This window comes from Cyrtonyx montezumae, unplaced genomic scaffold, assembly GCF_038088225.1.
Source record: "Cyrtonyx montezumae isolate F1298 unplaced genomic scaffold, pur_monq_1.0 scaffold_17, whole genome shotgun sequence".
In the NCBI taxonomy this organism is placed as follows: Eukaryota; Metazoa; Chordata; class Aves; order Galliformes; family Odontophoridae; genus Cyrtonyx; species Cyrtonyx montezumae.
In genome coordinates, this window is record NW_027071903.1 from 33,855,424 (window position 1) to 33,868,875 (window position 13,452).

At 52.3% G+C, this 13,452-nt stretch overlaps 1 protein-coding gene across 2 annotated transcripts in view; it reads right to left on the reverse strand.

Annotated features, from left to right (window-relative positions):
- IGDCC3 (immunoglobulin superfamily DCC subclass member 3) overlaps positions 1-13,452 on the reverse strand; it is a 79,856-nt gene extending 66,404 nt beyond the window's left edge. For both annotated transcript variants that reach the window (XM_065734334.1, XM_065734335.1), the window contains exons 1-2: positions 13,386-13,452; positions 5,703-6,008 (exon numbers count right to left, since the gene is read on the reverse strand). In XM_065734334.1, coding sequence (XP_065590406.1) covers positions 5,703-6,008; positions 13,386-13,452 — 373 coding nt within the window. The remainder of the gene's footprint in view (positions 1-5,702; positions 6,009-13,385) is intronic.

Genomic DNA, 13,452 nt, shown 5'->3' on the forward strand with positions numbered 1-13,452 from the left:
CTTTACCTACAGCTTCCTACGCCTCTTTACTTATTTTTTGCCACTTTCAGTAACTGGGAGTTACAGGCACGACCAGAGCTCTGAGGCAAAAGCAGCAATGCTTTCCTTTCACTTGCAGATGCTCGCTGTTACCCACTAGATCAAGCAATTGATTGCTATGGTCAAACACCCCGGAAAGTCGATTCCTACTCACAGCCTTGCCTAAGAAGGGCAGAAGGAACACAGCCCCTCTCTCCTGAGCACCCAGCACCATGCTGGCCTCTTGGCAGGCTTGCAGAGAAGTAAAGACACAGATGAAACAATTCCCCAGCTAACGTGGGTCCCCAGGAAATGCAAAATAGCAGCTTGCCCCCCAGGTGCTCACAGGGCTCTGCCATGGCACTGACAGGCATAGGGTTTGCAATGGGCAAGCCACCTCACGTTCAGAGAAACTGAGGCACAGCTCGGGGGGGGAAGGGAGGGTCAGCCTTTGTAGGGTATGAGAATGAAAGCCATACCTGTGGCACCGTGCTAAAATCCCACACGGAGAAGTGGGGAGCATCCCCTCACTGCAGAGACGGTAGAATTTCGTCAGCTGTGCTCCAAGAGTTAATTGAGACAAATAACTCAACAGTGCTACCATTAATGAAATTCTTCTGATATATTTCCCCTGAGCTTTCCATAAATGACTAAGTGACGTTACTGCCTGCAGTGCAGACCCCCTCCGTGAGAGATAACATTGCCGGAGCGAAGGTTGGCGCATCCACGTTCCAAGCCTTGAAGAGAAGTGTGAGATGGTATTTAAATAACTCTCACGCTGCTACGAAATGAGCAGCCGAGAGAAATATGGTCTTATAATGTGCTCGAGTCTCTGGATGAATTCTGGCTCCTACACACAGACACCGAAATGCAGCGGGTGGTAAGTGACAAACACTTTTAATCCCCCAAATCGACGAGAATCGCCAGCCAAATCTCTCCTCTCCCCCCAGTGGCTCCTAAATCTGTACATCTGTTTTGCAGCACACGTGGGGCCACAGTGTAGATGTGAGAGGTGGCATCACGTGAGCAGCAGGAAGAGCTGATGGAGGGAAATAACCCACTTGCCATCACCTCCCTGCCCTGGAAACCTCTCAGTCTTTTTGCTCCATCCTATTTTTTCCTTTTTTCTTTTCTCCCCTCCCAGAGAACTGCACACCCAGAATTTGTTCTGGGTTCACCAAGAGCTGCGAGCACACAAAACACAGACATCAGGCAGAGAAATGCCACAGATACCAAAACGAAGCTGTTCAGCTCACGCTCAATATTCAGCACTGGAGGAGAAAGAGCAGTCACAAATAACCACCTTGTTTGTGAGTGCAGGTAACCTGCGATGCAGCACTGGGTGTTCAACTGCGATAAACTGCAAGTGAACAGTGGTCAGAAGTTGTTGGGAGCAGCACAACTACATGTGCAGAGCAGCAGAGTGACACCAGGACACGTTCTCTCCCACCAGCACGTGCCTCACACAGACCACCACAAGAGCATCCCATCCCAGCAGTGAGAACAGCCTCGCTCCGTGCAAGCACAAGCAGCAGGCAGGGCTCTGCTCACACTGAAGGCACAGAAAATCCCATAGCAAACCCGTGTGCTTAAGGTCTGACTTCCCCCGTTGAGCTGAGACTCAATCTGCGTCCCAACAGTGGCACTGCCCAGGAAATACCTTGGTGACAACTTTGGTGCCACCTTATATAAACCTTAATTTAAAATGCTAACTTTATAATGAGTGGAACAAAACTGTGTAAAAACATTTCCCACTCTAAGCCTGGTTTGATCCCCCCAGTATGGCCTTCTTTTGTAATTACATCCCTTTGTGATCTTGCTCTAATGCCTTGTATTGTGACCCATAAAATAATCAGCCCCCTTTGTCTCTCCCTAATCCTTTTAGACTTCCTTCTTGTCTCTACACTCTTATAAATGCTGCCATTATTTGGGCTCAGCAGCTCTTCCCACCACCCCAGAGCCTGGAAAAGGAGCTGCAGGTTAAACCCTGAATGTATTCCGTGCAGAGGAGCTGAACCGATGGGAAGATCTGGGCTGCTTGAAAAACCCCACAACTCCCAGCCTCCTCCCCTCGGCAGCAGCTTAGCAGGGAAAACAACTCACGAGCATGCATATTCAGCAGACCTCCCCCTTCTTATATTCTGTAAATGGCCTGGGGGTCAGTGGGGAGAGCAGGCTGACCCCAAGCTGGGCTGAGGATGGCCAGTGGGATGAAGGAAGAGGATTTGGGGCTGGATGTGGAAGGGAAAGGGAGCCCTGTGGGCACAGGGGATGCACAATGACACACAGTGTGGGTGATGAGGGTCCCCTATGGCAAAACGAAGGAGGAGAGTGGCACTGCCAGCCCAGATCCCTCCGGAGCTGCTCTCACACATAGGGCAGGCCGGTTTCAACAAGCTTCAAGAAACCTCTCTGGATCTAAGTCATGCGATTGACTTACTTTCTCTTTTCTAATCTTTTTTTAATAGCACCAGATCAAACAGTGAAAATTGCTACTCTCAGGCTGGATGCGTGCAGAGCCCGAACCAATACCCAGTTAGATGGTGATTTCCAATTAGTGGTAACTGCTTGTTATTGAGTGATATAATCAATGGGTCTTACTCCACTGGCCGGGCTGTGATTTATGATGATGCAGAGCCAGCTCCATCAAATTACAGCATTGGCAAAGGGGCTGGAAATGCCACGAGACAACACGAGGAAGGCTGAGCTGAGCAAAGGGCGGCAGTGAGAAGAAAAGCAGAATCAATACCCAGAGCTAGAAGAGAGCCACAAGTGGCCGTGGGTTTGGGAGCTCCCAAAGGAGTGTGCTCCACAGCTCAGGGGGTGTCTGCACCCACGGACAGCAAAGGCAGTGAACGCAGATGGGCTCTGCTTTCTGCTCAGCAGGGACAGCCGCAGCCAGGCTCTCCTGGACACAGCTGTCTCCAGAAAACACCAAACTGATTTTAATTAAAGCAGCACCGAGTCATGAGAAATTATGAAACTGTCATTAGGAAAAAGATCTGCATTCAATAAACTGATCAGATCGTAAAAGCATGCTGCATTCCACCACCTCTTCAACCTAACACACAGCAACCAAGAACACTCCTCACAGCGTGCCAGGCCGAGGGCCCCTGCTCGCCTCAGCCACGTGTGCACTGCTTGCACACTCATTCCAACAGCACAAAAACACGATCCACGTGCTTCACACACAACTTGCCAAGCCACACAGCAGCCAGGATCCGCTTCCCTCCACTCAGTGCCCCATTTGTAGGAGGAAGGTTTTAAGAAGTGCTTGCTCCATGGGGAAACTGAGGCAGGGAGTAATAAGATGTGGGGCGGACGGGACTGACAACGCAGGCTGTCCTGTGATAAGGCAGGGATATCTGCCCTCCCAGCACCATACTCTTCCAGTTAAACCTCGCTTCATGCCGAGTGTCAGAGTACATCTGAAACATAAAAATACGATATCCAGCCCACATTTCCTGAATGCAAATATGTACATTCCTCCGAGCCAAGAAGATTATATTCCAAGCAATAATACAAAGCCGGGGTCTGTAACGGTGATATGAGACTAACAGCAGGCCTTTGAAGACAGCAAAAAGTGCAGCAGAGCTCTCGAGGGGCTCCGCTCTGTCAGATCCCTTTTATTCCTCAGTAGCACGGCCTTGATCAACTTTCAAGATTTTTGTTTGCGAAAGGTTTCTATTTCTCCTTTGCTTTTGTGTTCGGATGTCGGGCTCGGAGGGAAGAAGAGATCAGCACTGGGATGAGGTTTTACCCACAGGCAGTGTTTACTTTGCTCCGCACAGGTCTGCTCAGCGTGGGGCTTTCTTCTTCCAGGCAGCCTGCACCCATGGCTTCAATGCGGTGCTCCCCTAATTCAGAGCTGACAACCCTCGGTTTGATTTGCTTATCTGGAGCCAGGGCACGGAAGATTGCTCTTACCTGTGTGTAACCACCCTGAGATGCACGGGTTTGAGGGTGCAGCTGGGATCTGCTCACAAGAGGCAGAAGTGAGCCCGGTGCTCCCACCCATCACACAGGGAGCTGAGCAGGGCAGCGGGTTACGCCTGCCCACAGCTTCCCCCAGTTCACTCCTGTTCTCAGCAGAAGCTGTGGCATCGAGGCCAGGTGCCTGATGCTCAGTGCTGGCCTCGCCCTGTCGTCCTCTCAGGGCCTGAAGCCAGAACGGGCTCCTGAGCATTTCCCTGTTTCACACGAAGCTACGGCTACAAAAGGAAATGCTATTCAGGGACACACAGCACATCACATACATATTGATGCCAGAGCTGAGATAACAGTGTTTATTGACAACCCGCTATCCCAAAGGTACCTCCTCTGGTTCTCATGTCTCCTGTTTGCAGGTCTGAGAAGTCTGACACTGCGCTCGCACGTCAGCCAGCTCCCAGCTCATAAATGCCAGAGCCATTCACAAAAGCGCTCCGAGGTTTAGCACCACAAGACTGACAAGTTTTAGATCCAGCTGCTAATCTGGCACGGACCCAAAGCCCTTGGCTCCTGGACAATGTCATTTCTAACACTACTGAAAAGCTAGGTTTGCAGATGGCCACTTCATGCACTTGGGAATTGTTATACACAAGGGCTGAAGTGTTCCCTTGGTGGGCTGCCAGCGGGCCCCAGCACGGCGGGGAGTGGGACACAGTGCTCCAAAGGGCCCCCCAGGCTGGGGACTGCCACCAGGGGACCCTGGGTCTGGCCCCATACTTTGCCATAGACTTTTCTGTTTCGCACCAAGAAGCAGCTTGCACATACAATGGAAGTGGTAGTAAGGGGATTGCACGCTAAGAACAGTGGTAGCCACCTCCCAGACAAGTTGGAGAACACTTCAATAAAACTTAATTTAACAGATTGGCGTTTGGCCTCGTCTCAGGGTCTTCTCAGACACCCATGTTCCCAGCTGCACAGAAAATACACTCAGCAGCAACTTTTCACTGAATGCAAATAGGTCGAGCAGTAGTCTGAAGGCAAAGCCAGGCATCAACACAACAGGGGCAGAAGCCACCGTGAGCAGCTCCTGAGCAACGCCATCAGTGTCAGAACAAACCCACAACCAGAGCTGGCAAGGGGGAAGCCACCAGCAGGCACCCCAAGAGGACCACAGCCATTGCAGCACTTCCAGATGCAAGGGGCTGGAGCTGCAGCCAGCTCTATAATTCTTCCTCCCCCACCTTTAAATTTCATTCCCTCGCTGACATTTTCATCTCTCTCCTCCTCCAGGCTCACCCACCAGACAATCTGTCTGGTGTTGTTAGCCTTGCCCCCAAAGGCACTGCCACGCTTGGCAGTAAATAAGACCTTGCTGCCTCCACACTGCCTGTCTTAAATAACAAAATGAGAGAAACCATGACCTCCTGAAGGTCTTTGACTATGGTTTGGGAAGCACCGCCTGCCAAGCAGAGCCCAACCACGCTACAAAACTGACCCTGGTTTCAACCTCCCTGTCGTGGGCTGCTCAGGCCCCATCCAGCCCAGCCCTGACCACCTCCAGGGCTGGGGCACCCACAGCAATCTGGGCAGCCCGCGCAAGGGTCTCTGAGTAAAGACATCTTACCTACATCTCCCTTCTTTTAGTTTAAAACCATTCCTCTTTGTCCTGTCACCAGCAGACTGTGCTTCCCAACAAAGTCAGATCCCAACCGAGCCACCGTGCAAGGCGCAGTCGGGACGAAGCCTGTACTTACTCGCTGCCTGGATCTTCGCCTTCCGGCTCACCACCAGCCCATAATGGTTCTGTGCCATGCAGTCGTACTCGCCCTCATCCGAGGAGCCGTCCCCGCGGACCCTCTGGAAGCGGGAGACGTACAGTGAGCCGTTGGCCAACATGAAGGCGTTCTCGCTGTCCACGATCATGGCGCCGTTCTTCCTCCACGTGATGGTGATGGGCTGGATGCCCTCCACCTGGCAGTACAGGATCAAGGGCTGCTCCTGCACTGCTATGTCATCGCTGGGCTCCACCACGAACGCCAGCTCAGAGGAGTGACCCAAGTCTGAAATGGCGAGGAGAGAGAAGGGCAACGTGTCAGCAACGCATCCACAAGACAAAGCACCAGCCAAGTGCTAAGGCGGCGAACAGGCAATGATGAAACCACTTCAGAGAAACAAAAAACCTTTGGGCATGCTTTGTGTCCAGAGCCTATGCCCTCAAAACCTCAGGGTCTGGTTTCCAAAGGCACAACTGCAGACACAGTCCTCCAAGGCTGAGATAAGTTACTGCAGAATGTGTCCCAAGATAGGCAAAGCCTCGCTCCCCATCGGACAGATACATACTAATTTACTTCTTTTGCCAACAGAACGTTTAAACACTACGCCTTTGGCCTGCTATGCTCCACATGGTTCAGACACCTTTTTAGGGTATAATTTGCCACACCATCATGACTAGGCGCTGCAGAAGGTGACAGAAATAGAGCTGTTGTTTAAAGGTTAGCCCAAAATACACATTGACATGAAAGATTGAGAAACAGGAGTTGTATAAATATTTGAAGGGTGTAAACCTAGGGATGGAGGCTTTTATTATTATTATTATTATTTTTTAGGGAAGAGCAGTGGAGAAGAAATTCCAGAAGAGCAAGAAAACTACTATTTCTGAGCACGGGGAAAGCCTTCCTGGCTGCTCTGCTGTGCAGCTCCTGCAGCTCAGCCCTGACATCCAGCTTCTCCCCATCTCCTGGGCTCCAGGGACCCAATGCCACGGCTTCCTGCGGAACTGGGATGCACACAGACAACACCTCCCAGCAAACAGCAGCCACAGAATGGTCCTTGTGATGCCTGCCCCTGGCAGCCTCAGCACGGCCATGGGTCCCACCACAGTAGGGTCAAACTGGGTGGAGAGCAGATCGTCAATGCATGGCAGGAATAAAAGAGAGCTACCCTAAGGAAAAAAAAAAAAAAAGAAAAAACTGTCTTTTTCTTTCTTTTTTTTTTTTTTCTCTGCAAACCCAGAGAGATTTTTTCTTTCTTTCTGCAAATCCCCATTGCTTTCTATGGCAACTTAAATTGGATTACGGGGGATAAACATTGAGTGCAACCTGAGCCGAGGCAGATGGACGGAGCAGACAAAGAAGGCCGGGGTAGTGCGGGCAGGTCAAAGGTACTGCTGTCAAGGTATGAGTGTGTGCAGGGAATGGAGAAACTCTACTTAGTGACAGACACCTACAGCACACACTTTATTAACCCATTAAGTCTTAAAATGTCAGGCTGGCCCCAGCCATCTCAGTGATCTATCGCTCGCTGTGACTTCTCTCTTTATGAGATAGCCCTGGGGTCCTCTCTGCAAGTTACACTGCAGCCAGCACAAAGCCATCCATTACATTTTTTTTAATGAAAATTAAGGAATTAAGACAAATGCTCTGCATTCTTCCGCAAAGTGGACAGAGCCACATCAGCACCTATCATGCCGGGGCCTCATCCCATGTTAAGCAGGGTAAGGACCCCCTCCTACCTCCCCACTGAGCCCAGGGGGCTTCTGGCTCCCTACAGACTGATCAGGAATTCAGGATTTAACCTAACAGGAAAACAGAATAAAAACCCCAACACAACATAAATCCTAATGAATTAAATGCTCCATCTTCCCCCAGCTCCCCTGTGCTCTTAGATAAAATAGTTTATTACTATATGTACAATAAAGGAAGAATCAACATAATTACATGCCCTTCCCACAATAGCTGTCATTATAATACCACCATTAAGGCGTGTGATTGGAGATAATCATGTTTACCTCCATAAACATTCGGTCCACATCCGAACCCTGGGCCTGAGCAGCAGCAGTGGGGGCACTCTCAATTAAGACTGGTGCCCTCTGACACAAACTGGGGCAGGGAGGAGGAAGCCCAGCCCCTCCGCACATTGGACAGATAACAACTGCTAATATGGGATTAAGGGAAAAGCCAAGCTCTGTCCCCAGCATGAGCTCCCCATACAAGCTCTGGGATGCTGCACCATCCAGCATGGTCCATCGTAAGGAACAAGCATGAGAAACCAGCCCACAAACCTCCCAGCCTAGGGTCCACAAGCCAACACACAGCTGCTCTGAAATAACCAGGCACAAGGCATGGTAGGAACTGAGCACATTACACATTTTGTCCCCTGTGAAATATCCCACTTGGCTCTTCATCCTCTTGGCTGTGATTTCCACTCAGTGGGACTACTCCCATTCCCTATGGAGCCTAAAAGCCCTAACCACAGACTGCGTACCAAACCCACCCATCCCACGAAGCATCCCAGGCCCCAGCCCTGCAGCCCCCACGCTCTGCACTGCTCCTGGAAGAGGGAATGGGGTTGGATGGGGGGGGAGCTCACCTGTCAGAGCCCCCTGCCCTTTGCTGGGAAACTTCCTTCTCTTCTGCAGAAGGAGGAAGCGTTATTAGCTCTGACATAAAGGCCACGAGGAAATTATTGGAACCCCCACCCCACAAGTCTCCTTCTGAGAAACATTTACCATCTCCCTGAGCAATACAATATGAGACTATATGCGCAAATATTTAACAAAAACTACTTGCCCTATTGATCAAGCAGACAGGCATACTCAGAGAAACCAATTAGCACTTGTGCTTTTGAACCAAGAGATTTATTTAGCGCTGAGAGAAAGAACTTGGAATTAATGGGAAGCTTAAAAGACACTTTGAAGTACATTTAAAAAAAAAAAAGTTTAATTATTTTTCACTTGACACTGTGATTCATGCTCAAAGCTTCAAAAGGCCTTGCTCATATCCTAGTATTGTCCTTTTCCATTTGGGAAACGTGGTGTTAGCTTGCTGTCATGTTCTTTGGAAAGGCACAGCAGCCAATCCCACCAGGAACACCCATCCCGAAGGGTCCAGCTCCCAACACAGTGCCCCATCCCTGCACTGCCCATGGCCACAGATGGGGCCTGGGCAACCCAACGTGGTGGGGGCAACCAGTGATCTTTGAGGCCCCTTCCAACCCAACCACTCCACGATGCTTTGCCTCAGCCTCGTGGGCCTGCACACCCACCCCTGTCCCAGCAGCACGTCCGTGTGTGAGCAGAAAGCTCTCATGTGCCCTCCCCTGATTTACTGTGCTTGTTCCCAACGTAACGCAGCATAAATCAGCAGCGACCCACCAGCAGCCTCGCCATCACCAAGGTCATGCTCTGGTCCTGCTTCAACACAGCCAAAAGAAAGCATCCCCTCTCATGAGCAGAGATGTGGGGTTTCTGTAGGGGGCTGTGGGTTGGGGTGAGGACAAAGAACGTGGGGGCAGGTTGACAAAAAACTGCTCACTGTCCGTGCTTTTATTTTTAAGCACTTCTGTAAATGAGAAGAGTTGGAAGGAGCAGCTCTCCACAGCTGAGAGGCGTTCTCCCACAGATTAAAACAGGTTTCAGCTGATGAAATTGGCAACCTAAAAACCCAGCTGGTGCCCCTTAAATCTCCTCCAGGCTGACCCAGACACTAACGAGAAAAGCACTACACTGCAGTAAAGTGCAAATTGGCTCTTCAGGGCATCCAGGAAAAAAAATTTACATGCAAAGAAGAGGAAAATAGGCTGCAGCACGCCTCACATCTTGCTGGCAGTAAAGTTTACTAGCTCAAAATGTTTTATCCCTTTTCCTTTCGGACAGAGGCTACGCAAAGTGATTTCTCCATCGGGTATCCACTTGTTAAGGGACTGCAGGAGGCTCTGCAGGGATAACACGAGCTCTCAGCCACCTGATGCCGAGTTCAGACAGCATCCCCGCCATTGGATTCAGCCAAAGAAGGCAAACACTGCTCAGAGAGGCACAGAAATGGCCCCAAATAATTTTCAGATGTTTGAGACCAGATCGGCCCAATCCCAGGAGGCCGCTTATTAAGTGCACTGAGGAAGCAGGAAGCGATCCCAGCACAAAGAGCCCTTCCAGAACATGCTCCGTGGGCCCTAAAGAAAGGGCACAGCCTGGCAGCAGTGCTGGAAAGGGCAAAGACCTTTCATGTGCTAATAGCTCTACCCACAGGAAGGCACCCACAGGGCACACTGCAGCCCTGCATGGTTATCCATTCCCCTGCGTGGTCAGCAGCCCTGACCCGATCACACCTCACCACAGAGAGCATCTGTGATCCAAACACAGAGCAGCCAAGGAGAGAAATACCAAGCACAGAGCTGCTGGGCTCAGCATGGCCATGGGCACCCCAGCATCACCAGGTCCCATCACATCACCCTGACATCCAGGTGGTGTGCTGGTGGGCAGAAGCACACGGTGCACAGGGAGAAGCAAAGTCCTTCTGAAGGAAGAGAGCTTCCTGCACGCGTGAAACACTTCAAAAGTCTCCACATCCTAAGGAAGCATCCCACCCCCTCCTCCCTCCCTTCACTTATCTCCCCCTCCACCCCATCACCTCCCACCGAGCAGCTCTGAAATCTGCAGCAGAGCAAAACCCAACTTCTCTCCTGTTTGGTGCACTCCCAGGTTCCAGCAGCAAAGCTCCCTGTGCAGAAGCATCCCTGCAGCAACCACGTCCTCCCGCCTTCAAGCCTCACCAACTCAACCCACGTGCAAAAAGCCAGAAAGGCAGCAAGTCCTCCACTCCAGCTTTAGGATACTGCCACACATCAAGTTATTCAGTGAGCAGGTTCCTATGAGCAGAGGCACACCAACATGTGATGCAGAAGCCAGGCAGAGCAGCACACTGTACGCTTTGCCTTTGTGCCTCCCTCCTCTCTTAAAGTGTGATTATGGACATGTTCACCTCCTTTACCATCAGTTTTATGTGCTTGCCAATGGCTCCTGAACATGTGTAAACAATTATTTTTATTTTCTTGCAAAACCAAAACGTTGCATATTCTTTTGGATGAACCGAGCTCGGGTAGGTTTTCATGAGCCCCGCTCCATAATTTATTAGTTTCTAAACTCTGTAAAACTAAAAGCTCCAGTAAAGTTCAAATAAGTTTGTGATTTCAAAGTAATTTTGAGCAGACTATTCATGTTCCTGCCCAATGCAGTTCAGCTGATTTCAATGGGAATTCTTCATCTGCAGAGGGGGGCTCCGGCATTGTTCTGTTAGATCAAATAAAAGGACAATATCCGGGGTCAGAAGCCCGGGAGCGCAAAGCACGAGGAAATTATGGTGGGGGAAGGGGGCACTGAGAGAAGCATCTTCTGCCCCAGATCCACTGCTAGCTATGGAATGAAAGCACTGGGGCAGCGCGTGGCTTTGGGGCCACGCCAGCACTGGCAGCAGCTTTGTGTGATAGCCACTGTCCCACAGCCCCAAATGCACTCCATCCTGCTGCCACCAGAACCAGCACAGGGTGCCAAGGGGCTCTGCCACCCCAGTATCACTCACAAAGGTGTTCCTGTGGGGCAGTGGGATGGGAGGTGAGGGGGCTACGTGCTCCAGGTTTGGGCTGCAGGGAGTCAGTGCTCAGCACTGCACGTGCCATGAAACAGGACTCTGCAGGAGCAAGAAATCACAGGAAGAAAAGTTGAGGCACCAGGTAGAGAAGGCAGGAGGATTTCTCATGTGCACACACACGGGGGAGAGGGTTTGCAGCTCTTTGCTGGGCTGCCCCATGCTTCCTGCACAGGAGTGCTTCAGCCAAAACTGAGATCGAGCAAAGAGAAGTGGGGACCCAGGCTGCAATCTTGGATTCCCTGCCACCACCCGCTCCTAACGGAGCTCGCAGCGTGCATGATGAGTAACAAGGCAAAAAGCAATGTGATCAGTGCAGCATTTCCTGCTCCCAGTGCTGGGGGTGGCAGGGGGGAGTGGGGGAACCAACCTGCCTTACATCCCCATCCCTTGGCTGGCTCTTAAATCCCCCTAAGGGCGCTCAGTTTCAGCAGCACCGGTCCCAGTGTGACACACATGGTCCCTCAGACCGCCCCACTCTGGGGAAAGCAGCAGCCCCATGCCCAGAGCTGCTCCTGTTGAACTCCTCAAGAGGAACAAAGCTCAAACGCAGGCTTGAATTTCATCCACTGTCTCTGAGTGGCACAGGGGAAATGATACCAGATACCCTCTTAAGTATATCAAGAAAAAAGACAGGGGTTGTTACACCAATTTAGGAAAAGGAAGTCTTTTTTTTTTTTGCATCAAAAACACGAAGCCACGCAGAGTAGGAATTAGCGAAAGCTCACGGCTTCAATAATTCAGAAGTTAAGCCTACTTAAATATAAATGACAATGCTTAATTCCAAGGCTGTTACTGAGCAGAGCCCGGGTATCCTATGCCTGCCTCTGAATGCTGGGCTCAGCAAGAACAGACAAAAGCTGCCCACCACCCAGAACAAAGCGCTCCGGGAAATTAAAGGGGAGGAAAAAAAAAAGCAAATGGGATCCCACTGCTAAATAGGATCCCACTGCTGAGCGCACCCAGCACGCTGCCCACAGCTCCAGCATCGCTTCGGGACGTTTGAGAACCACGCGAACGGGAGCCGGGCGGGTGGGAAGGGCGAGCATCCCGTGCAGCATCATCCGTCGGTGCAGCACCTGTGCCCATCGTCCCCACCGGTCCCTTCTGCCGCACGATGCTGTGCGGGCAGCGGTACTTCGTTGCTAAATCCACCGAGGGTGGAGGAAAACCTCAGGGCTGGGAAACTTCTCAGGCGCAGTGTTGGTACTTTGCAACCGGACAGGGCTGCCCTGCAGAACCGCAGCACAGTGCAACGCACCGGGCAGCGAGATAGCGGCAGGCGATAAACACCGGGCGAGCTCAACGCCGTCAGGTTTTGCTTTCAATGATTCCCTCCACTCAGAAAAAAAAAATAAGAGGTACGTTTCCAGCCAACCCCCACACGCTGCTGTGCTCCCGGGAACTCCAACAGAGCTCCCGGCTCCTCGCATCCCATCGCAGGTATCTCCCGCTTCCCAACACGAACCACGTGGCGAGGTCTGCTCCGGGAGCAGCCCGCAGCCCACCTCCTCCGCACGCCGGGCTCAAGCAGACCCCGCTCGGCTTTCCGGCACCGCACGTCCGCACCGCACCGACCCATCCCCATCCCATCCCGGCAGCTCGCTGCTCGCCGAGCCGTGGGAGCACTGCGCGGTTCGGACCGGCCCTCCCGCTCTTACAGCCACCCAAGCAGCGCTCGGTCCGGCTCCCGCAGCCGTAGCACCGGGCGGGCGCAGCACCCAACGAGGCCGGGACCTCCCCCCCCCCCCAGCACCCAGCGGGGACCAGGGTGCGTGTGCATCCCCTCCAGCAGCCTCGATATCTCAGCCACGCACGGACGATGCCCCGCTCAGCCCGACGGAGCGGGAGCGGCTGCAGACGGGGAAGGGAGCGGGACTGGGAGGGGGGGGTCCCGGAGCGGAGGGTACGGGTTGAGCCCAAACGGGGAGGGGATGAGGAACGGACAGACGGACCTACAGCGGCGATGGTGCCGGCTGCAGGTCCCCGAGCTTCCCCCGCTCCCCACGCCCTTACCTCCGCGGCAGCCGAGCAGCAGCAGCCCCAGCAGGCAGGCGGGCAGCGCGGAGCCCCGCGGGGCCAT